General features: G+C 44.2%; 1 protein-coding gene across 1 annotated transcript in view; it reads left to right on the top strand.

The window, feature by feature from the left end:
- Positions 1-25,669, top strand: part of ATRNL1 (attractin like 1) — a 1,590,902-nt gene that overhangs the window by 726,642 nt on the left and 838,591 nt on the right. The window contains 2 exon segments of the mRNA XM_030202658.1: positions 17,725-17,757; positions 17,759-17,775. Coding sequence (XP_030058518.1) covers positions 17,725-17,757; positions 17,759-17,775 — 50 coding nt within the window.

The following is a 25,669-nucleotide window of genomic DNA, read 5'->3' as shown; positions in this document are numbered from 1 at the left end:
AAATTTCATCACAACAGAGTAGTGCTCCGCACCCACCCAAAGTTCCTGCCGAAGGTGGTGTCGGAGTTCCATCTTAACCAGTCAATTGTCTTGCCAGCATTCTTTCCCAGGCCGCATACCCGCCCTGCTGAACGTCAGTTGCACACATTGGACTGCAAGAGAGCATTGGCCTTCTACTTGGAGCGGACACAGCTCCACAGACAGTCCGCCCAATTGTTTGATTCTTTCGACCCTAACAGGCTAGGGGTCGCTGTCGGGAAACGCACCATCTCCAATTGGCTAGCAGATTGCATTTCCTTCACTTATGCCCAGGCTGGGCTGGCTCTTGAGGGTCATGTCACGGCTCATAGTGTTAGAGCCATGGCAGCGTCAGTGGCCCACTTGAAGTCAGCCACTATTGAAGAGATTTGCAAGGCTGCGACGTGGTCATCTGTCCACACATTCACATCACATTACTGCCTCCAGCAGGATACCCGACGCGACAGTCGGTTCGGGCAGTCGGTGCTGCAGAATCTGTTTGGGGTGTAAATCCAACTCCACCCTCCAGGACCCGAATTTATTCTGGTCAGGCTGCACTCTCAGTTAGTTGTTCTTCGTAGTTCAATTTCTGTTGTACCCTCGCCGTTGCGAGGTTCAATTGACCTGGGTTCTTGTTTTGAGTGAGCCTGAGAGCTAGGGATACCCCAGTCATGAGAACAAGCAGCCTGCTTGTCCTCGGACAAAGTGAATGATACATACCTGTAGCAGGTGTTCTCCGAGGACAGCAGGCTGATTGTTCTCACCTACCCTCCCTCCTCCCCTTTGGAGTTGCGTTTTCATATTTTATTGCTTGTCATTCAACTGGTGGGAGCGGTCGCGCACGGGCGGGAAGACGACCGCGCATGCGCGGTGGGCGTGCCCCGCTGCGGACCGCCCGCGAAACTTCTTCCGGTTGATGGGGCTGCCGTGGGACGTCACCCAGTCGTGAGAACAGTCAGCCTGCTGTCCTCGGAGAACACCTGCTACAGGTATGTATCATTCACTTTAATGTGGCATGGCCACATTGGGGAAACGTACATCGAAAGAGTTGAGTTTTGTCCATTACGTACTTTAGTTTTGTTGTGTTGCAGGGATCGGGCATTTACGTTGGATCGGTGGGGTATGCCTTTTTGATCAGGTTATAGTGATTTAATGGTAGCCCACATTGATAACTTTCCCACTAAGGGCCCTGTTTACTAAGGTGCGTTAGTGTTTTTAGCGTGCCTACACTTAGCACACATGCTAATCATGTAGGCGCTATATGGATATTGCAGGCACATGCATGGTTAATGCGCGTTAAAAATGTTAAAACCAGGGGCGTAGCCAGACACCCAATTTTGGGTGGGCCTGGGCCCAAGATGGGTGGGCAGAAGAACCTCGCCCCGTCCCACAGGTAATTTGGTCTCTCCTGTCGCCTGCATGCCATATGGTCTCTCAAACATCCCCCCTCTCCTGTATACCTTTTAAATAGTAGATTTTCACCAGCAGTGAGCAGCAACTAATACACACTGCTCATGTTGGCCCCACACCCTTCCCTCTGATGCAACTTCCTGGTTCCACCTAGGCGGGAATACATCAGAGGGAAGGCTGTGGGGCTGGTGCGAGCAGTATGTATGTCTCTGCTCACTGCAGGCGAAGATCTGCTACTTACAAGGTATGCAGGAGGGACACGTTGGGAGTTTTCAGCTGGTGTGGCTTGGGGATCCCTGCCAGCCACATCATAGGTATGCTGCTACTGGGCGGGCCTGAACCCAAAGTGGGTGGGCCTGGGCCCACCCAAGCCCACCCTTGGCTACGCCACTGGTTAACACGCCTATAACACTGCTTAGTAAACAGGGCCCTTAATGAACTAAAAGTTTGGGCTTCTAATGTTAACAAATGTTCCTCCTCACAGTAAGATGAGTGCAGAAATTGAGATTTCCAGACAGATATTTACATATTATTTTCCTGCCTGCTAAATAGAATGGCTTTATGTTAAATATTAAGAAACAAAAAAAAACATAAAAAGGAACCGGGTGAGCAGAGATCTGAATGGTGGAAGCTTGGCTTTCCCATCAGACACCAAGGAGAGGGGGAGAGGTTGCAGCAGAACGTAAACGATTCTCCATGCTTAAATAAAGACAGATGAGAATGTCCTGATGTGAAGATACGCTCACATCTGATTAACATGTTTCGGACTAGAAACGACATTTACATCTGCTAGATTGCGAACATATTTTTCAGTAAAAATTGACCTATAAAGCTAAATTGTAAAGCACCATTGGGATGAACAGGGGGCTGGATCGCTCGATGGAGGGAAAGCAGCGATGTGTCTTATTCTGTTAGATGTAAGAGGGAAAAAAAAATCTCACTCAGATTTATTGGTGAGATGGTAGCTGGTGCTAGCATGAATACGGAAAGCTGTGAAAAGAATTAAATATGTATTGCTCATAACCCATGTTTGAGGCTGCGTGCCAACATAATTCTGAATTTTGTGTGTTTCTGATGTTCTGCCAAAAGGACATTTGGAAATGAATCCAATAACCCTACATGGGTTCGTTGTTTCCATGTTAACATTGTAACCTTGGGTTTCGCTGGGAAGTCAGGCAGCATCAGATAAGCTTTGAAAAGGGTTGGATGTTAAGAACTGAAAGTCCAGGGTGGGGAAATTAGGATCTTCCTCAGTTTTAATCCCAGCCCTCCACCTACTCTTTGCAGGATGTTGTTTTAGCATTTATGTGGTACCGTAGGGTGCTATACCGCAAATTAAAGGTGCAGAAAATATATTCCCTGCCCAAAAGAATACAAATCTGAGGGGGCCCTTTTAGTAACGCTCGCCCAAAAGTGGCCTGCGCCGGTGTAGGCGTGTGTTTTGGACACGCGCTGGCCCACTTTCTCAGCGCGCCTGGAAAAAAGTCATTTTTTAAAAATGCGTAGGAAAATGGATGTTCAGCAAAATGAAAACCAGTGCGCGTCCATTTTTAGCCTGAGGCCTTAACACCACCCGTTGACTTAGTGGTGAGGTCTCATGCGCTAACTGGGTGGTAAGCGTCCAGCCAGCGACAACTGCCGATTACCGCCGGGTAGGCGCCACGCAGTAGAAAACATAAAATACGTGTTTTGAGCACGCACCAAAAATGGAATCACCACCTGGGGCATGCAGTAGCCGGACAGCAGTGCCAATTTTGACGTGCATTGGACGCTCGTAGGCGCTTATACGCCTTTGTAAAAGGACCCCTGAGTGTGTACCTGAGGCACCAGGAAATAAGTGTCCCAAGTTGAAAACTTCTGCTCGATGTGCTGCTGCGGCTAGGAAAGCAAATAGAATGTTGGGTATCATTAGGAAAGGGATGGAAAACAAAAATAAGGATATTATTCTGTCGTTCTATCGCTCCATGGTGCGACCGCACCTCGAGTATTGTGTTCAATTCTGGTCGCCGCACCTCAAAAAAGACATAGTGGAATTGGAAAAGGTGCAGAGAAGGGCGACAAAGATGATACAGGGGATGGGACGGCTTCCCTATCAGGATAGGCTGAAGAGGCTGGGGCTCTTCAGCTTTGAGAAAAGGCGGCTGAGTGGAGATATGATAGAAGTCTATAAGATAATGAGTGGAATGGAATGGGTCGATGTGGACCGTCTGTTTACGCTTTCCAAAAATACTAGGACAAGGGGGGCATGCAATGACGCTGCAGTGTGGTAAATTTGAAACGAATCAGAGGAAATTTTTCTTCACTCAACATGTAGTTAAAGACTGGAATTCGCTGCTGGAAAAGGTGGTTAAGGCAGTTAACTTAGCGGACTTCAAAAAAAGGGTTGGGCGGCTTCCTGGAAGTAAAAGCCATAGAATGTTATTGAATGGATGAGGGAATAATACAGTATTTCTAGGATGGGCGGGACAAATTGCTTGTTCTTTTGGCCGCTGTCGGTGACAGGGTGCTGGGCTCGATGGACCCTTGGTCTGCCCAGCATGGCGATGCTTATGTACTTATGTACTTAAGCATCAGTGACAGAAGTGGGACTTAGGTAACCTATTTCATTTAGCTCGCTAGGAGGGGAATTCAGTAAATGGCACCCAAAGTTAGGCACTGGGAAGATCCAGCCTAAACTAGTATTCTCCAAAGGGTGCTCCGACTCTGCACAGAGTACCCTTTACAAAATACAAGCATAGGGACCCTTTTAGGGCTCCTTACACTAAGCAGCGGTAAGCCCAACGCGTGCTTACCGCTCACTAAACAGGAAGGTACCGCAGGGCTACCACAGCAGCCCAGTAGTATTTCCCATCCCCAATGCACAGTCATATCTGGCGCTACAAAAATATATATTTATTTTTGTAACGCCGGAGTGTACCCAGCGGTAATTGTACAGTGCCAAGCGCTGCCCGGTTGCCGCTGGGTTAGTGCAGGAGCCCCTACCACCACCTCAATGGGTGACGGTAAGGGCTCCCCCCCCCCAAAAAAAAAAATGCCGCACGGCCATGGATTTCCCCTTTATCCGCTATGGTAAAAGGGGGCCTCGGCCCCTTAAGAACCTACTGTACAGCAATATAGAAGGTCTGCAGGTGTCTCCTATGTATAGGTACAGTTGGTATTTTGTGGGTTTTGGAAGGCTCACAATTTTCACCACAAGTTTGCTAGTTAGAGTGGGGTATGGGCCTGGGTCCCTTTCTCTGCAGTCCACTGCAGTGACCAGTAGCCTACTTCTGGGACCATTTTACTGCTTTAATAGAAATTACCGTTATATCTGAAGCCGTCGCATACCTGTTCTGTACTGTCACTGCCACATCTTTGGGGGGTGGGATGAGGTCAGTGGGGGAATATGGGGTGTTATGCCTTAATCCCTCCAGTGGTCAACTGGTCAGTTAGGGCACATTTTTGTAACTTAGTCATGTTTCAATTAGGTCCAGATAAGAACGTCCCAATTTGGGTCTTAGACGGTTTTAGTTTGTTCCATTATCACTGAAAAACGTCCACATTCTTTCCCCGCCCAAAATACATGTCCAACACGTCTCCATGTCCCCTACTAATATAGATGATCTACAGATAAATCTGTCTCAAATTTGCATTTCTGAAATCGTGATTTGGACATTTTCCCATGAAAACATGGGACTATTGCAATGGAGTCTATGCGGGATGCAAAGAGCATCTCAAAGAAACTACAGACCGCTCAAAACACAGCAGCCAGGCTTATATTTGGAAAATCACGATTCGAAAGCGCCAAACCCCTCAGAGAAAAACTGCATTGGCTCCCAATCAACGTATAACTTTCAAAATCTGCACCCTTGTCCACAAAGTTATCTATGGCGAAGCCCCGGGATATATGACCGACCTTATAGACCTGCCAAACAGAAACACGATTGGACCATCACGAACAAATTTAAATCTTCACTACCCTAGCTGCAAAGGACTCAAGTACAAATCAATTTACGGATCCAGCTTCTCCTATATAAGCACCCAACTGTGGAATGCACTACCGAAAGCCATAAAAACAACGTACAACCACCTTAACTTCCGGAAATCACTAAAGACCAACCTGTTCGAAAAGGCATACCCCACTGACCCAACTTAGGTGCCTGAACCCAGCAATACAACGAAACCAAAGCCCGTAATGAACACTATATAACTCTTCTTCTCAACGATTCTCCTAATGTTGTAACACATAATCTCTTTCAATAATCACATCACTCTGCATTTGTTTTCATCACCGGAGGTGGCTAACGCCTCACAGTACTATGTAAGCCACACTGAGCCTGCAAATAGGTGGGAAAATGCGGGGTACAAATGTAACAAATAAAAAAAATATATAAATAAAAAAAAACAGTCCAGGTGTCATTTTTTTGCCTTAATTTTTCTCTTTTGAAAATAAGCTCAAAAGCTTACAAGTTAGTTACCCTGTTCCAGGAGGGAGATTTTAGGCCATTCCTGGATTTCCAAAAACCTCATCCTGATGCATTAGGCACCTGCAGCACTGATTTCAAAATGTAGATCCAAGGACTACAGATCCCACACTGCTTTGGGTTACATTTAAAACCAGGACTGAACAAAAAAAAAAAAAGTCTTCTTCCTGGAGTTGGGCAACTTGGCAACTCTGCTACTTTAAATCACTCAGTGTCCTTAATACATAATAGAGTTAAACTGGCAAGGTTACATCACTTGCAGAAAATTTGTTTCTGTAATACGAAGTAAGAGAGAGTGGCACATCAGACGTATCAAATTCTGTTTCAGTGCAATTAGTGTGAGGATCATTGTGTTATCTGATGTATGAGGGGAATTAACTGCATGAATTTTAACTATGCTGAGATGCACAATAATACTTACAAAACCAAATAATTCTTAGAACCCAGAACGTTACCCAACTAAGCTTGCAATGTATTTGAAAGACTATTATTACTGGGAAAGGAGCAATTATAGAAATGACAGTACCAATCACATTAATCTTTATAATGTTACTGTAAACATTTTTACAGTTATTTGGTATGGAAAAAGAATATGTACAATGGCCCTTTGCTATGTTGTGCTGGGAATCACTAAAGTTTATAGGCAAGCTGAAAGTAATACTTTGCAGATTCTCCTTCAAATAGTGCAGGAGTAGCCTAATGATTAAAGAGTGGGCTGAGAACTCACGGAGAGTGCGGTAGATACGTGGAATGCCCTCCCGCAGACGGTGGTGGAGATGAAAACAGTAATGGAATTCAAAAACATTAATGGGATAAACACAAAGGAATCCTGTTTAGAAGGAATGGATCCACGGAATCTTAGCGGAGCACTGGTTTTACTGTCCAATTACCCGGCGATCATTCAGACCAGTAACCAGATGCAATGAGGATAGCTGCTGAATATTTGCTCTGACCACGTCGTCAGTATCCAGTGAAGGTGGAATTATCTGGCTAGTGGCCATATCCAGATCACTAACCGGATAAAAGTTAGGACAGGTATCAGATTAGTAACATAGTAAATGGCAGCAGATAAAGACCTGAACGGTCTATCCAGTCTGCCCAACAAGATAAACACATTTTACATGGTATGTGATACTTTTATACCCGAGTTTGATTTGTCCTTGCCTTTCTCAGGGCACAGACCGTAGAAGTCTGCCCAGCACTGTTCTTGTACTAAAAGTTCTGAAGATTCTGGAATCCTAAAGAGTTGCAAGATTCCAGAATCCCAATTAGTAGCAACATTCCATGTAGAACCCCAAAGAGTAACATAGTAACAAAGTAAATCACGACAGGTAAAGACCTGAACGGTCCATCCAGTCTGCCCAACAAGATAAACTCATTTTACATGGTATGTGATACTTTATATGTATACCTGAGTTTGATTTGTCCCTGCCTTTCTCAGGGCACAAACCGTAGTAGTCTGCCCAGCACTGTTCGTGTACTAAAAGTTCTGAAGCTAACATCAAAGCCCCTTAAAATTTACACTCCAGCCCATCCATATCTATTCAGTCGCAATCAATATGGAAATACATTTCTGTTGCGCCAGAAATGGCATGCACTGGGGGCAGAATTCCGGGCTGCTGCAGTAGCCTGACAATAGTTCCAGATTGGCGCACAGCAACCCTGTTTCCGCATGCCAACCCTCTAGTAAAAGGGCCTCTAAATGCACTAGAATGCAGAACACCAAACTAACCCCCTAAGCAAATACAAGTGAGCGGGTGTGAGCAGAGGAAAAAGAGGGGTCACAGTATAACGACAATGGAAAGCAAAAAGCAATGAAGTAACATTAATGCAAAATTGAAAATTAATTATCAAATAAGTAATTAATATTATATAAGATAGTGAAGTAATGCATAAACTGTAAGCAATAATATGATTTAGTGTATGATGTTAAACAATGAATAATAAAAATTGAATCGTAAATGAGCATTACCAATTGACAGACATGTGGAACCTTATTTTGGAAAGGATGTGGGGGGAGGAAATTCAGACGTCCAAGTCAGAACCAAACATAGATCCCCTTGTAAAATGGGTGCAAGGTCTGCATGGTTATGTCAGTAGAGGTCCAGCGGAAGCAGCGATTTAAAAAAGCTGAATTTGGGGGGGAACACGTGCAACAGCTGACTATCCATGTGCGTGGGAGCAGTCTTTTGAAATTGCTGCTCCCATGATCAACTTTGCCTCATTCTCCCAGCATCGTTCTCCTAATCGTGGCACTAAGGCAGCCAGCCTTCGATGCCCACCCAACAACCACCGCTCCCTTACAGACCTCCCTTGCCCTATCCCCTGATCCTATTCCTGGCCTTAATGGGGATCTCTGTTGTCTAGCGGGAGCAGGAATGATGTCTACGTGTGAGACATAAGTACATAAGTATTGCCATACTGGGAAAGACCAAAGGTCCATTGAGCCCAGCATCCTGTTTCCAACAGTGGCCAATCCAGGTCACAAATACCCGGCAAGATCCCAAAAATGTACAAAACATTTTATACTGCTTATCCCAGAAATAGCGGATTTTCCCCAAGTCCATTTAATAATGGTCTATGGACTTTTCTTTTAGGAAGCCATCCAAACCTTTTTAAAACTCCGCTAAGCTAACCGCTTTTACCACATTCTCTGACAACGAATTCCAGAGTTTAATTACACGTTGAGTGATGAAAAACTTTCTCCGATTCGTTTTAAATTTACTACATTGTAGCTTCATCGCATGCCCCCTAATCCTGGTATTTTTGGAAAGCGTGAACAGGTGCTTCACATCTACCCGTTCCATTCCACTCATTATTTTATAGACCTCTATCATGTCTCCCCTCAGCCGCCTTTTCTCCAAGCCCTAGCCGCTTCAGCCTTTCCTCATAGGGAAGTCATCCCATCCCCTTTATCATTTCCGTCGCCCTTCTCTGCACCTTTTCTAATTCCAGTATATCTTTTTTGAGATGCAGCGACCAGAATTGAACACAATATTCGAGGTGCGGTCGCACCATGGAGCGATACAAAGGCATTATAACATCCTCATTTTTGCTTTCCATTCCTTTCCTAATAATACCTAACATTCTATTTGCTTTCTTAGCCGCACCAGCACACTGAGCAGAAGGTTTCAACGTATCATCGACGACGACACCTAGATCCCTTTCTTGGTCTGGCTGGCTATGGCTAGCAGTCCAAAATTGTCCCAGTTCCCACTAATATCTGGGATCCCACGTAAGACCAGGGACAGTCAAGAGGTAGGGAGTCTTTACCTTGGAAGGGAAGGGCCCTGGGGTGGTTGATGTTGTCAGGGGTTCAGGTGGGGGTCTTCTATCCAGGGGAGAGGCACTTAACGACCAGATGCTATACATGGCGCCTGAAAAATCCATAGAATAAATTTTTGCCTAAGCGTATTCTATAATAAGTGGTGCCTAGATTTAGGTGCGGTGTATAGAATACGCTTAGTTGACGTCTCAGCACTTAGAACTACATGCAACCATTTACACCAAGGGAAGCATGGCGTAAATACCGGTGCATAGCTTTAGGCGCAGAGAGGCAGGTAAATTTTGGAATGCCCATTTCCCCGCCTATAACCATGCCCCTTGCATTAGAATTTAGGCGCCGTGCATTACAGAATACGCTTAGCGAGTTACGCGCATAAATTCTAATTATTGCCAATTAGTGCTCATTATTGCTTGTTAAGTGCTATTAAAAACGCTGATTTGCTTTTTAAGCCAATTAAGTTACGCGCTGTTATAGAATACACTTGAATTCCAGCGTGGAACACTAGTGCTGCCACACACTGAGTCAGTGGCGTAGCCACAGGTGGGCTTGGATGGGCCAGGGCCCACCCATTTATGGCTCAGGCCCACCCAACAGTAGCACATGTTTAGTGGTAACTGGTGGGAATCCCAAGCTCCGCCAGCTGAAGATTTCCCCCTGATGGTAACGAAAATGCTACTTTCCACAACATTGTCACCTGCGCATACTCAGTTTTCAGTGCATGCCTTCTGCCAAGGTGGAAAGAAGTGTTTTCCCACCAGCTGAGATAATTTTTTTTTTTTTTTTGGGGGGGGGGGGGGAAGAACACTTGGTGCCCACCCAATTCTTGCCTAGGCCCACCCAAAATCTGTTGTCTGGCAACGCCCCTGCACTGAGCAGATCATTTGAGCTACTTATCCACGATGACACCTAAATCGTTTTCTTGGGTGATCACTCGTAAAGTGGAGCTTAGCATCAAGTAACTGTGATTGGGATTTCCAAAGTGCACCACTTCGCATTTGTCCACATCAAATTTCATTTGCCATTTGGATGCCCAGGTCTTCCAATTTTCTTCCTGCAAATTTCACAATCCACACGCATTTTAACAGCTTTGAATAGTTTTTTTATGCTAATGTACACATGAAAGTGCTACTATTTATATGTGGGGATGCTTGTAAAATGAGGCCCTGATTGCATTACACAGAAATAATCCAATATAATAATGTAGTTTAAAGTTGGTCATGAAGATATTAAAAGTCAATTAAGAATTTAGTTAACAAAATAATGCTGTTTGTAATTGGGAGTCCAAAAAAAGTTGAAAGAAAGCCTTTCTCTCCAGGAGACATGAGCGTGTTTACAGTAAGTATCAAGAAATGCATATAATTAAAAGTATGAATATGTATATCCATGGGATGTTTTCTTTAATCTTTATGCGTTGGGGTTTGTACATATTTCTGTGTCAGAGAGCAATACAAATAAACTCAGTAGTGTGCTGTGGATTATTTGTGTGCAGGTGATTGCAGACAGACAAGACATACAAACAAACCACAAATTTAACAGATTTATTTTTAAAAATCCACAGTATAAATATAGTAATGCAGATCTGTTTAAAAAGGAAAATTGAAGAGTGCTCTGTCAATTAAAATGTATGCATATGTATGGAAAATAATAGGTTAAAATATTCACAATGTAAGTCTGTTATTTAAAAAAACAACACTGTTTTTGTTCTCTGATGTTTTCTGAAAAGAGGGAGGGGGTGTGTGGAGAGTTCTCTTAGAACAGGGATACAAGCGCTATGTTTTTCTTCTGAAAATGAAACTTCTGATATTTAAGTTAATTGGGTAAAATTATAAATTACTCAATGTCTACATAATTATTATTTTTTTTAATTTCAAAAAGCAGAACACCTCAGTGCCAAAACCAAGCTGATTGCTTTTGTTGAATTGTACACTACACATGGAAGTGTGTACATAAGTAATGCCACACTGGGAAAAGACCAAGGGTCCATCGAGCCCAGCATCCTGTCCACGACAGCGGCCAATCCAGGCCAAGGGCACCTGGCAAGCTTCCCAAATGTACAAACATTTTATACATGTTATTCCTGGAATTGTCGATTTTTCCCATTTAGTAGTGGTTTATGGACTTGTCCTTTAGGAAACCGTCTAACCCCTTTTTAAACTCTGCTAAGCTAACCGCCTTCACCGCGATCCCCGGCAACGAATTCCAGAGTTTAATTATGCGTTGGGTGAAGAAAGATTTTCTCCGATTTGTTTTAAATTTACTACACTGTAGTTTCATCGCATGCCCCCTAGTCCTAGTATTTTTGGAAAGCGTGAACAGACGCTTCACATCCACCTGTTCCATTCCACTCATTTTATATACCTCTATCATGTCTCCCCCTCAGCCGTCTCTTCTCCAAGCTGAAAAGTCCTAGCCTCCTTAATCTTTCTTCATAGGGAAGTCGTCCCATCCCCGCAATCATTTTAGTCGCTTTTCGCTGCACCTTTTCCAGTTCTACTATATCTTTCTTGAGATGCGGCGACCAGAATTAAACACAATACTCAAGGTGCGGTTGCACCATGGAGCGATACAACAGCATTATAACATCCTCACATCTGTTTTCCATACCTTTCCTAATAATACCCACCATTCTATTCGCTTTCCGAGTCGCAGCAGCACACTGAGCAGAAGGTTTCAGTGTATTATCGACGACGACACCCAGATCCCTTTCTTGGTCCGTAACTCCTAACGTGGAACCTTGCATGACGTAGCTATAATTTGGGTTCTTTTTTCCCACATGCATCACCTTGCACTTGCTCACATTAAACGTCATCTGCCATTTAGCTGCCCAGTCTCCCAGTCTCGTAAGGGAACTTCTTTTTTTTTTTTTTTTTTACAAATATGTAGTCTGTCCTTGTGCCGGTTTTCAGCCTCCCTGTAGAGTCTGCAAAGGTATCTGTGGAACTTGAAGCTGATTTTTTAAAAAGAGAAACTGCCTTTGGACTTTTAAAATTGTTTCCCTGATGGAGGCCCTGAGAGTTTGTAGATATAGAATCCCATCAGGAAGTATGGACAGGAAGTTTAAAAAAACAAACAAACAAACAATGGTGCTCAGTGGCTTTTTTAAAACACTGGCTATGCTGTTTAAAAAGTATGTATATGGGGATGGGACTTCATATACTGCCTTTCTGTGGTTACAATCAAAGCGGTTTACATATTATATACAGATACGTAGGGGCCCCTTTATTAAGCCGCAGTAGGCTCTATGCGCGTGCAGCGATGGCCAAATGAGACTACCGCCAGGCCAGTGCGCCCCTGGTGGTAATTTCAGATTTGGCATGCGCTCATAACATTTGGATGAATTATTTATTTCCTCCCATGCACGCCATTTCTGGCAGTAATTGGCAGTTGGCGCATGAGCCCTTGTCGCTAGATAAGTGGATGTCGTTAAGGGATCATGCAGGTTTTAGATGCACACTGGTTTCAGTTTTACCACATGCCCTTATCCCATTACATTAAAAAATTCCCTTTTCTGCAGACGCAGTAAAAACTGGCCCTGCGCACACCTAATACATGCACCTTTCTGCTGCAGGCTACGTTTTACCGTGGCTTAGTAAAATTGTCCCTTATTTTGTACCTGGGGCAATGGAGTTTACCAGAGTCACAAGAAGCTTCAGTGGCAATTGAACCCAGTTCCCCAGGATCAAGGTCTGCTGCACTAACCATTAGGCTACTCCTTCACTAGCAACATTCCATGTAGAATCTCAAATAGTAGCAATAGAATCTCAAATAGCAGCAACAATCCAGCAACAATCCTAACCTATTCACTTGTTCAGAACCCTTATTTATCATCCTCACCTTAATATTCCTTTATCTCTTGTTTGTCCTGTTTGTCCTAATTAGATTGTAAGCTCTGTCGAGCAGGGACTGTCTCTTCATGTTCATGTGTACAGCGCTGCGTATGTCTAGTAGCGCTATAGAAATGATAAGTAGTAGTAGTAGTAAGTAGTAGCAACAACAACATTCCATGTAGAACCTCAAATAGGGAAATGGAAATGGGATTTGATATACTGCCTTTCTGTGGTTTTTGCAACTACATTCAAAGCGGTTTACATAAGATATACAGCGTACTTGTTTGTACCTAAGGCAATGGAGGGTTAAGGTGACTTGCCCCGAGTCACAGGAGCTTCAGTGGGAATCGAATCCAGTTCTCCAGGATCAGTGTCCACTGCTCTAAACTGAAAACCTGACTGGCAAGGGGTACTCCAGTACCAGACTTGGGAAACAGTGGTTTAGTATAGGATTACCCCCATTTTTACATACTTGCCCTCCTGAAATAATACCATATTCAGATTGTGCAACAAAACATGTATGTGTGCAGCAGCACAGGGTTAAAAGTGTACAAATGAACAAAGAATACATTTGCCCACATTCTTAACATTTTGTCGGCCTGCAGAGTCTTAAAAAGATAGCGGGAAAATAATTAACTTGTAGGATTATCTCTCTCATGCAGAATGAAAAGTGACTGTGGCCATTATTCATGGCCACAGATGTGCTTGTGTTTCAAGGCGAGACCGATCTCATGCTGAATTAATACTGAGGGACAGAGACATAAATGCAGAAGGTGCTCTTGAAGGCACTGTCTGTGCATCTTTCAAGATACAGTTGTTCACATACTGAAGGTGATAGAGTATAAATGTCATCATAGTTCATGCTTCAAGTTTATTTAGGTGCTCATTTTCAAAGCATTGAGGGGTCCTGTTACAAAAGGCGTGTTAGCGTTTTTAGTGCATGCTAAAAATAAGCACACGCTAATGGCCAGATTCTATACATGTCGCCTAAAAATTCTGAAAAGTTGGTTTGTAGTTATAGATTCTGGCTTCAGCGTGCCTAACTTGAGTACCGGAATTTACACCAGGTTTCAGTTAGGTACGGGAATTAGCACCAAGCAAGATTCTGTAAGGGTGTGTGCGCCGTTTATAGAATTGTGCTTCACACTGAATTTTTCTGGTGACGAATTTTGAGCGCCATTTATAGGATTCACTCCTTAGCACCTCAATGCTATAGTGTACAACTACAAAGGGGGTGTGCATGTGGGCAGGTCAGGGACGTGTCTCGTACTTCTGTACACAGATTAGAATACTTGTTTCTTTTTGTTATATTGACATATTGTGAATGATTTAATTGTAAGCCGTCAAGAACATTTTAGATTATACGGGTTATAAACATTTTAAATAAATAAGGGGCCCCTTTTACTAAGCTGCAGTAAAAAGTGGCCTGCGGTAGTTTGGATGCGTGAAATTGGTGCGTGTTGGGCCATTTTTAAACTACGGCTGGAAAAAAAAGGCTTTTTTTAAGTGAGGCAGTAAATGGCCATGTACTGAAATTAGAAGTAGCATGCTTCTATTTACTGCTTGAGCTCTTATCGCCACCCATTCACCTAGCGATGAGGGCTCATGCGCTACTCACGCAGTAATCATGCAGCAAGTGCCAATGTGGCCATGCTGCTGATTACCGCCGGGAACACCTCCTCCTTATGGTAGAAAATAAAAATGATTTTCTATTGCCTGCGTTACCCCGTCTAATGCACATGCTACCTTCGCATTGGCCCTACCGCTGCTTACTAAAAGGGCCCCTACATGCGCATTTCTCAACTGTAGCCGCAGCCGTTTACACCAGCCTTTGGCATGGCCTAAGTACTCTCGTCTAATTTAGGTGTGCGCATGCCTGCTTGCGTTCTATTCTGTAATGGTAATTTCACTCGCATTTGCAGTTATAGTAATTGATGTTTAGTGCCAATGTTTTTCGTGCCTCATTTTTGTTGCACTTTCTTGAATCTGCTACATAGAGGTTAATTCTATAAACCTATTATTTCACGCATAAAAACTCTCGTTTAAAATTAGGTCATGCCTAAAAGTGTGGCGTATGTGGTGCATGCTGGCACGTAGTGACAGAGGAGGCGTGGAGTTGGGCGGTTCTCGTTTTCTAGGTGCTATCTCTGCAGGGTTTCTGCTTGCATTTTATAAAGACATGCGGAGCGGCATTTTCAAAAGAATGTCCAAGTGAGAATAGGGACATCCTGCTCGTAACATCTACAAGAAAAGTCTATCTCATAGCCATTTTTGAACAGGGAAAACGTTTGAAAAATACATGAGAAGAACATTCCTGCACTGAAAATTTCCAAAATTGAACAGCTATTTTCCAAATGAAATGGCCAAAATATTAACGCCAAAAAAAAGAGGCCTGAACACATGTTCTGTCATCATTTGAAAAAAATTGGCCACACAGACGTCCCTGCAGAGCATAAGAACGGCCGAGTACTCAGTGCAGTGAACTTTAAACAATGGGACCCAGGTACTAATCCTATCTTTATTCTTTTATATGTTATTGTGAATCTTCCAGGAATAGATTAAAACCTTTTGTGTCTAAAGGGCCACCTCTACAATAGTCATCATGCTTGTAGGTATCTTATAAATTCATGTGTAGTAGGTATTTCTGTGCCAGAAGGACTTATTTATTTATTTATTTATATTATTTATTTATTTATTTGTTTGTTGCATTTGTATCCCACATTTTCCCACCTATTTGCAGGCTCAATGTGGCTTACATTATGCCGTAGTGGCGATCGCCATTATCGGAATGAGAAATACAGAGTGGTATTGCATTAAAGTTCATAAGTGACAGAGTACTTTAAGCAGTCAGGTTTAGAGAGTTCATTTCCGGAATAAGAAATAAAGTGGTATTGCGTTAAAGTTCAATGGTGACAGAGTAAATTAAGCAGTCAAGTATCGAGGGTTCAGTTTTGTCCAGTTCCTGGTATAAGTTTCGTTATCTGGTATTTAGGATAGGTCATTGTGGTATGCCTTTTTGAACAGGTTGGTTTTTAGTGATCAGACTGTTATGACTGTTGGAAGGGGTTGGGGGAACGGGCAGGGGATAGGGAAATAAGAGTTTAAGTGGGAGTTACATCTGGGTCCCATTGTTCCAAAGTCCACCGCACTGACCACTAGGCTACTCCTTACACTTGCTTCCTGCTCTATTAGGAACGGCCTACCTGAAGCTGTCAGAGAGTCTGGTATCCACTGTCACTTCTTAAGTGGGTGGGAGGGGGGGTCAACAACCACTGGAAGATGCCGTCATCCGTCCAGTGGTCAGCTGCTCAATCAGGACACCGTTTTGTCCCCTGGATGTGATTGAAATAAATCTACATAAAAATGTCTTCTTTTTTTGTCTTGGACATTTCTTCCCATTCCATTATCTCTAAAAGACGTCCTAATTTTGGACCCACCCTAATCTCATCCAAAACATGCCTCCAACGTGTGCTCCCTTTCTGTTTGGTCAAACTACAGTATAAAACGTCCAAATTCTGCCTTTCGAAATTCACGATTTGGACGTTTTCGGCAGATGAACGTTTTTTTGGCCATTTTGAGCCATCCATCTGCTATTGACGTCACTTCTGTACACTGCCGTCGAGGCGCATCAGGCTACAACAGGTCTTTGTAAGCCACATTGAGCCTGCAAATAGGTGGGAAAATGTGGGATACAAGTGCAATAAATAAATAAAAATAATAAATAATTGTATGTTGAGCTCTCTAATTTCAAAACAAACAGTGGATCCAACAAAGTCCTCTCACAAGTGGTGTTTTCTTAAACAAGTTCTTTATTCAAAATCAATTAAAGCAACCCGACACGAATCGTGTTTCGGCCATAAAGGCCTGCCTCAGGGGTCTATTGATTTTCAGTATAGAACAGTGATTTTGTAGATCAAATTGACAAACAATTAGCTTCCTGCTAACTGAAATAATCTCGGTAATACGCGTAGTGGGTCCACACTCTAGCGCTGGACATCTGCATGCAATCCTCTGACGAGCGCCATCGTAACCCGGGATCGGCAGGAAGCTAATCGTTTGTCAATTTGATCTACAAAATCACTGTTCTATACTGAAAATCAATAGACCCCTGAGGCAGGCCCTTTTGGCCGAAACACGATTTGTGTCGGGTTGCTTTCATTGATTTTGAATAAAGAACTTGTTTAAGAAAACACCACTTGTGAGAGAACTTTGTTGGATCCACTGTTTGTTTTGGCTTTCGTTCCTCCTGTGGAGAGATCACCTTCTGTGGGTGTGAGCTCTCTAATTTCTGAAATTTGGGAAGTCCATAACCAGATTTCTCTTGGTTCTTATCAAGTAACAACCAAAGGAGATTTGTTTGATCCTGATGCAGGCTCACATGCTGAAACACGGCCGTGCCGGGTCGTTTTATGGTTATTAATAAAGCTTTTATGGATTCCCTCCACATTTGTCCTCACTTTTTTGTTTGTATTTACTTATTAATGAGCTATAGGCATAAAAACTATATAAGCCATTACGGCATAATGTAAGCCAGTTGAGCCTGCAAATTGGTGGGAAAATGTGGGATACAAATGCAACAAATAAAAAAATAAAATAAATAAACCAATGTGCTCTGTTATTAAATTACCCTCACAGTTTTTTTTTTTACAAATATGTGTGTTTTCTGTGAATTGCTGTGAAATAATACCATAAAAGTGATGCACATTTATTTTATCCACAGTTGTGACTCTGAAAACAGATACCTGGGTAATCCACCGGGGAACATGCTACTGTGAGTATCTGCAAGATTCCCTGTAATGTAACACTAGAAGCTGGTAGAATGTTCTGTGCACATAACACTAGGGAGACAGGCAGAGTGTGCCTTGTGTGCACAGGGATGGGCAGATCATGCTGTACATGCACACAGCTGGGGCAACACAGGGACGCCGAGAGACTAGGCCGGGCCCGGAGCAAGGCTGCCCTGCCTCCGCCACTGCCACCCCCCCCCCCCCACCGCTGCCGCCCACCATCGCTCCCCTCGCTGCTGCAGTCTGCGGTCTCACCTGCCTGCATCCACTGCTCCGGGCCCCCTGCATTCAAAGCGGCAGTCGCACATCGCCTCTCTTCTGGCCTTCCCTCCCTGTGTCCCGCCCTCATCTGATGTAACTTCTGGTTTCCGTGAGGGCGGGACACAGGGAGGGAAGGCCCAAAGGGAGGCAATCTGTGACTGCCACTTCAAATGCAGGGGGCCCGGAGCCGAGGAGGCAGGCAGGTGAGACCGGGGACTACAGCGCCGGCGGTCTGACCACGTCGCCGGGCCCCCCTTGGAGGCCCAGGCCCGTGGAATTTTGCCCCCCTGCCCCCACCTCTCGGCGGCCCTGGGGCAACAGGCAGAGCAGACTGCAAACAGGAGGCTAGAGATACAAGCAAAGTGTATAGCAGGCTTTGAAAAGGGCTGGGGAAAGAGGTTTGTGTCATAGTAGTGAAATGGTCTTCCACCCTCAGGCTAACATTGCTGTTTCCTCACATTTGCAAAATGTCCTGAGAAGTAGTCTGCATTGATCTTCTTTTAAAGCAGACCCACTGTGCAAATGAATACTTAGTTGGCAAATTTTTCCCTTTCTAATAAAAGAGAGTTAGGGCAAGTAGTCAGAACAGAGAAAATCCTTTTAGGCTGTTCACACTTTTTTCTTTTTTTTTTAACTTTCTGAATTTTCATGCATCCCAAGTGGGTGCAGGAAGTTTTTGCGGCTATCGCTGAACCTTCCCCCCGCCAGTGTGCAATGTTTTATGTATTGATTTATTCATTCTACTATCCCACAATTATCCAAAAAACAGGTTTGGGTTCAGGGTGTCTTACAATGTTTAGTTTGTGGGTGGGGGAGGGAGGAAGAGAAAGAGAGGAGGGGGATGTTCTGCTGTGGTGATTGTCCTTGGAAAGGTACCCTGGCACCTCTACTTGTGGCTGTGCTTTTCTGGGCTCTGATATCATAATTATTGGACTGGCATATGACACTTACCCAGAGAGAAAGCTGTAAATGAGCTTTCAAGAGCAGGGTGACCTTTGGCAAGAGAGAAGTAAGGCAAATATTACTACTACTACTACTATTTAGCATTTCTATAGCGCTACAAGGCATATGCAGCGCTGCACAAACATAGAAGAAAGACAGTCCCTGCTCAAAGAGCTTACAATCTAATAAAAAAAAAAATAAAGTAATCAAATCAATTAATGCGAACGGGAGGAAGAGAGGAGGGTAGGTGGAGGCGAGTGGTTACAAGTGGTTACGAGTCAAAAGCAATGTTAAAGAGGTGGGCTTTCAGTCTAGATTTAAAGGTGGCCAAGGATGGGGCAAGACGTAGGGGCTCAGGAAGTTTATTCCAGGCGTAGGGTGCAGCGAGACAGAAGGCGCGAAGTCTGGAGTTGGCAGTAGTGGAGAAGGGAACAGATAAGAAGGATTTATCCATGGAGCGGAGTGCACGGGAAGGGGTGTAGGGAAGGACGAGTGTGGAGAGATACTGGGGAGCAGCAGAGTGAGTACATTTATAGGTTAGTAGAAGAAGTTTGAACAGGATGCGAAATCGGATAGGGAGCCAGTGAAGCAACTTGAGGAGAGAGGTAGTATGAGTAAAGCGACCCTGGCGGAAGATGAGACGGGCAGCAGAGTTTTGAACTAGAGAGTTGCACGGGGACAGAAATCCTACCCATCCCCGCCCGTCCCTGCTGGAATCTTACCCGTCCCCACCCATCCCCGCTGGAATCTTACCCGTACCCACCCATCCCGCAAAAATTTAAACCATCCCAACCCGTCCCACCCATCCCCGCAAGAATTTAACCCATCCCCACCCATCCCCGTAAGAATTTAATAGTACATAAAAGAAAGTTACAGTCAGCTCCCTTTCTGGATTTGAGCCACAGCACTGTAGGCAAGGACGGACCGGAAGTTGGAACTTGGAACACTCTGGTGCGCACATGTAAGATTTGTCTCTGATTCACTGGGATTGTGTGCTGAGAGGCCGCCACATGCACGCGCCAGTAGGTCAGGTGACATCTGATTCTCGTGCCTGTGTCAGAGCTGAGGTCTGTGCACCAGCCTGGGAGCAAAGAGGAGTAATAGTAACAAAGTAAGTGACAGCAAATAGACCTGAACGGTCCATTCACTCTGCCCAATAGTCACACTCATGATCAATTCATCATTAAATCAACGAGTGTGATATTATATACTTGATTATGGTCTTTCTTTCGTGTTTCTGGAACAAAGACCACAGGAGTCTATCTGGCCCCATCCTTATGTTCTAACTGCTGGAGTTGCCATCGAAGCCCACTCCAGCCTATTCATGTTCTCATTTGTGGGACACAGACCGTAAAGTCTGTCCAGCACTGTCCTCATGTTCCAGCCACTGAAGTTGCTGTCTAAGCCCTTTCCAGCCCATCCTACACCAGATTGCCATGTATGAGACACAGAACATACAAGTCTGCCAGGTATCAGCTCTAGTTCATCACAGCCAGAGTCGCCATCTAAGTGTCACTTGACATATCCACACACATGCAGCCATTTAAGGTTAGCTTTATATAACTTCCATTTTCTAATTAGAGATCCTCTGTGTTCATCCCACGCCTTTTTGAATTCCGTCATCATTTGTGACTCTACCACCTCCTTAATGGAAGACTTTCCACATTTATGCTGTTAAAGCAAGGAAGAGGAGGAGGAGGAGACAGCACTCAAATAAATTGGTATTCGGTAGATGAGAGGCTGGTGCAGGTGCAGCTTACACTTCCATAGGAAGCCCACAGAACTGGTTCCATCCCCGCGGGAACCCCGCAGGAACAGCCTCCGTCCCCGCGGGAACCCCGCAGAACTGCTTCCATCCCCGCGGGAACCCCGCATGAACTGCCTCCGTCCCCGCGGGAATCCCGCGGGTTCCGCGGAATTCCCGCGGGGACGGAAGCCGTGCAGCTCTCTATTTTGAACCGACTGGAGAGGGGAGAGGTGACTAAGTGGGAGGCCAGCAAGAAGCAGATTGCAGTAGTCTAAACGAGAGGTGACAAGGGTGTGGATGAGGGTTTTGGTAGAGTGCTCGGAAAGAAAGGGGCGGATTTTACGGATGTTGTAAAGAAAGAAACGACAGGTCTTGGCAATCTGCTGGATATGAGCAGAGAAGGAGAGAGAAGAGTCAAAGATGACCCCAAGGTTTTGAGCTGAGGAGACAGGGAGAATGAGAGAGCCATCAACAGAAATAGAAAACGGGGGGAGGGGAGGTGGGTTTGGGGGGGAAAATGAGAAGCTCGGTTTTGGTCATATTTAATTTCAGGTGGCGTTGAGACATCCAGGCAGCAATGTCAGACAAGCACGCTGAAACTTGGTTTGGATGCAAGGTGAGATATCAGGGTAGAAAGGTAGATTTGGGAGTCATCAGCATAGAGATGGTAGGAAAAGCCATGGGATGAGATTAATGAACCAAGGGAAGAAGTGTAGATAGAAAAGAGGAGGGGACCAAGAACTAGAGGATGTGACTGTTGCAACACTTTCATGCTTATATTTTGAAACACATTAAGCAGATAAATAAACAAGTAGCAGACAAAGGAGCTAAGAAGCTGGTGCGTTTAATGTTTAGAAGGATACAGGTGGCCCCTGCTGCTTTAGAATTCACGTTACGCTTATATTGTGAGAGTAGATTTGGGGTTTTGCTTCCTAATCTGGAGCCAAGAATGGAATTTCAGAGACTATAACTAGCCTCGTGTCTCATCATTTGCCTCTCAACTTCTGCAAAGCATGCAGTAATGGGAAAATATGATGTTTGTGTGCTTGCAGTAAGAATTTGTGTATTACTAACCAGGCCTTTCATTTCTGGAAGAATATGCCTGTGGGCAGTTGGTGCTCCGATTCACACGCTTGGAACAAAGTCCATTTACCCTCCCTGGGGCTGGTGGGGATAGAAACACAGGATACATAGGAAAACCTGTGCGAAGCCAGTGGTTGTCTTAGTTCCTGGAGGGAGGGAGGGAGCGGGTCAGAGGGTTGTGTGCAGTGTTCAGAAAGACACTGGGTGTCAGCTGCCACCTTTGTCAATAGGTTTCAGCATAGAGAGGTGAAAGGGATACGTAGGGGACCAGATTATGTCCAGAGCAGGGTTAGAAGCAGATAGACAGAGTCATGTGAGGGGAGACCCTCCTCCCTCCCCCATATTGCCCATCCTGTGGGTAAATGGGAGATTTCGTTTCTCACTGTTGTCAAAATGTATCATGTATAGTCTTCAAGGAAGGAATGGCTCAGAATTTAGTCTGTTTATAGTATTCTGTATCTTTAATATTGGAAAGCATATCAAAAATCTGATTATATCCCTGTCTAGTTATTTCATGCTTGGCTTCTTCAGATGTCTGCATGCGTGTACCAGATACGTAAGATGTATACAGTTTTGACTGGCTCAGACATGACTATCTCCAATTATCTCTTGATCAGGATCATAAATCCTATTTTTAAATGAGGTAACATAGTAAATGACGACAGATAAAGACCCGTACGGTCCACTTGCGGTATCCATGTAAATGTATAGTCAGGTACCAGTCGGTAAAATATGTTTTCTTTGAGCCATCACAGCTTACAGAATTTCTTGTAGCCAAACGATCTTTGGGGTTAAGAGAATGTTCGTGTTTATTGACATTTGTTTTGAGCTTTGTTAATATGAGACACTTTGATGTTTGACAGGTTTTTCTAATTTCTTGAAATGTTTCTAAAATAACTCCATTATAAGATAATCTTGGATCTATAGACTTGAGGACTTGAGTGTATCTATTCATAATTTTTCTTTACTTATTAATCTTTATTGAATTGTATACTTTTCTGTACAAGCTTAGGCTTGTTAAGTATGTAAACTAATCATTATTATAATATAATAATAAAAAAAGACCTATACGGTTCATCCAGTCTGCCCAACAAGATACACATTTTACATGGTATGTGATACTTTATATATACCCGAGTTTGATTTGTCCTTGCCTTTCTCAGGGCACAGACCGTAGAAGTCTGCCCAGTACTGTTCTTGTACTCTGAAGCTAACATCGAAGCCCCTTAAAATTTACACTCCAACCCATCCCTATCTATTCAGTCACGATCAGGATGTAGACCGTAGAAGTCTGCCCAGCTCCCGTTTTGTTTCCCAATTACCGGTGTCGCCACCCAATCTCCGCTAAGATTCCACGGAACCATTCCTTCTAAACAGGATTCCTTTGTGTTTATCCTACGCATGTTTGAATTCCATTACCGTTTTCATCTCCACCACCTCCCACGGGAGGGCATTCCACGTATCCACCACCCTCTCTGTGAAAAAATACTTCCTGACATTAATCCTGAGTCTGCCCCGCTTCAACCTCAATTCATGTCCTCTAGTTCTACCGCCATCCCGTCTCCGGAAAAGGTTCGTTTGCGGATTAATAACTTTCAAATATTTGAACGTCTGTATCATATCACCCCTGTTTCTCCTTTCCTCCAAGGTATACTTGTTCAGGTCAGCAAGTACGGTTTGCAACGCAAATCCCATACCATTTTTGTAGCTTTTCTTTGCACCGCTTCCAGTCTTTTTACATCTTTAGCAAGATACGGCCTCCAAAACTGAACACAATACTCCAAGTGGGGCCTCACCAATGACTTGTATAGGGGCATCAACATCTCCTTTCTTATGCTGGTTATGCCCCTCTCTACGCAGCCTAGCATCCTTCTGGCCACGGCCGTCGACTTGTCGCATTGTTTCTTCACCTTCAGATCCTCCAACACCAACACCCCAAGGTCTCTCTCCTGAGTCGAGCTTACTAATCTCTCCCCTCCTATCCGGTATCTCTCTTTTGGGTTTCCGCACCCCAAGTGCATCACTCTACACTTCTTGGCATTAAATTTTAGCTAAATGCACTCAAGGACTCCAGAAAAAACTTTTTCAAAAAAAAGTTATAAATTATTTCGCACCGTTTATTGTGCCAATGTATATTAACACATATAGACATACAAATGTCTATTTAAAACTTTTTTCAACTCACACTCACTCGACGTTCACACCATTGAAGGCTAAATCATAAATAAATGCTTTGATAACATAAAGTTTAATCACAATATCGCTCAATGGTGGCTTGTGGGCAATATATACAATATTGTAAGACGCAGTTTGTAAGTTCTTTCAACATGTGCAGAAAGAAATCGTGTCTGTATAGTGTGTAATACACTCTACTATGTGCACTGGACTGCTGTTGTTTAAGACCACCTGTGTACTGAGCAATCCAGTTATCTCGTATTCACAATTAGAGTCTTAATCTGAACCAAATATTTGTAACTGGATAAAAGTCCTCAACGTTCTCTTCAATGCTTGAACGTGGCTGAGAGATCTCTGCTTACACCTCCATGTAAATAGTACCGATCGTGTGCCCTAGGGGGCACTGCAGTGGACTTCGTAAATTGCTCCCAGGTGCATAGCTCCCTTACCTTGTGTGCTAAGCCCCCCCAAAACCCACTCCCTTCAACTGTACACCACTACCATAGCCCTAAGGGGTGAAGGGGGGCACCTACATGTGGGTACAGTGGGTTTCGGGTGGGTTTTGAAGGGCTCACATTTACCAACACAAGTGTAACAGGTAGGGGGGGATGGGCCTGGGTCCGCCTGCCTGAAGTGCACTGCACCCACTAAAACTGCTCCAGGGACCTGCAAACTGCTGTGATGGAGCTGGGTATGACATTTCAGGCTGGCATAGAGGCTGGCAAAAAATTTAAAAAAAAATTTTTTTTAGGGTGGGAGGGGGTTAGTGACCACTGGAGGAGTAAGGGGAGGTCATCCCCGTCATCTGGTCAGTTTGGGCACCTTTTTGAGGCTTGGTGATGAAAACAAATGAACCAAGTAAAGTCGACCAAATGCTCGTCAGGGACGCCCTTTTTTTTCCATTATTGGCCGAGGATGCCCATCTCTTAAGCACGACCCAGTCCCGCCTTCGCTACGGTGCTGACACACCCCCATGACCTTTGGTCATCCCCGCGACAGGAAGCAGTTGAGGACACCCAAAATCGGCTTTCGATTATGCCGATTTGGGCGACCCTGAGAGAAGGAGCCCATCTCTTGATTTGTGTCGGAAGATGGGCGCCTTGTCTTTCGAAAATGCACCTGTAATGGACAGTTCAGTTCTGTGTGACCGTCTTTCAACCTCTGAGCATGGTATTGTGCCTCTTGTATATGCCTGCATCTGTCTGTTACATATCCAGATTGCAGAACTGGCACTTATAAGTTTGTAAACGTAATTTGTCTCGAGCTGCTACCGAAAAGACATAAAAATCTAAATAAATGAAGAGAAGAAATTGGGCTTACAGTATCTGAGAGACCTGCGTTAATAGAGTTTAAGCAAGAAACGTTTAGTTTCGTTCCCAGTATTCTCAATCCCAAAGCACTCTCTCTGTTCTGCTCTGTATCTAGTCATAACCCCAAGGAGCAGGTGAAATAGAAGACTGTTTCATTGCTAGGCAAGTATCTGGAGTGATGCCCAACAGGGGCAGGCTCACAAAGCACTAGATGGCAGCCTTGCGTTTGAAGTGCTTTTAAGGCTTGGAGAGCACTTGAAGGAGAGGGGTCTTTATTAAACACAAGTAGTACTTGGCTTAACACCTTTAATTGGAACCTCATGGATTGCAAGTCACTGAATGTTACAGTGCTGACACAGC

This window comes from Microcaecilia unicolor, chromosome 5 (genome assembly GCF_901765095.1).
Source record: "Microcaecilia unicolor chromosome 5, aMicUni1.1, whole genome shotgun sequence".
NCBI classification, from domain to species: Eukaryota; Metazoa; Chordata; class Amphibia; order Gymnophiona; family Siphonopidae; genus Microcaecilia; species Microcaecilia unicolor.
Note: the sequence above shows the minus strand (reverse complement) of the source record. Positions and strands in the feature narration are given on the sequence as shown.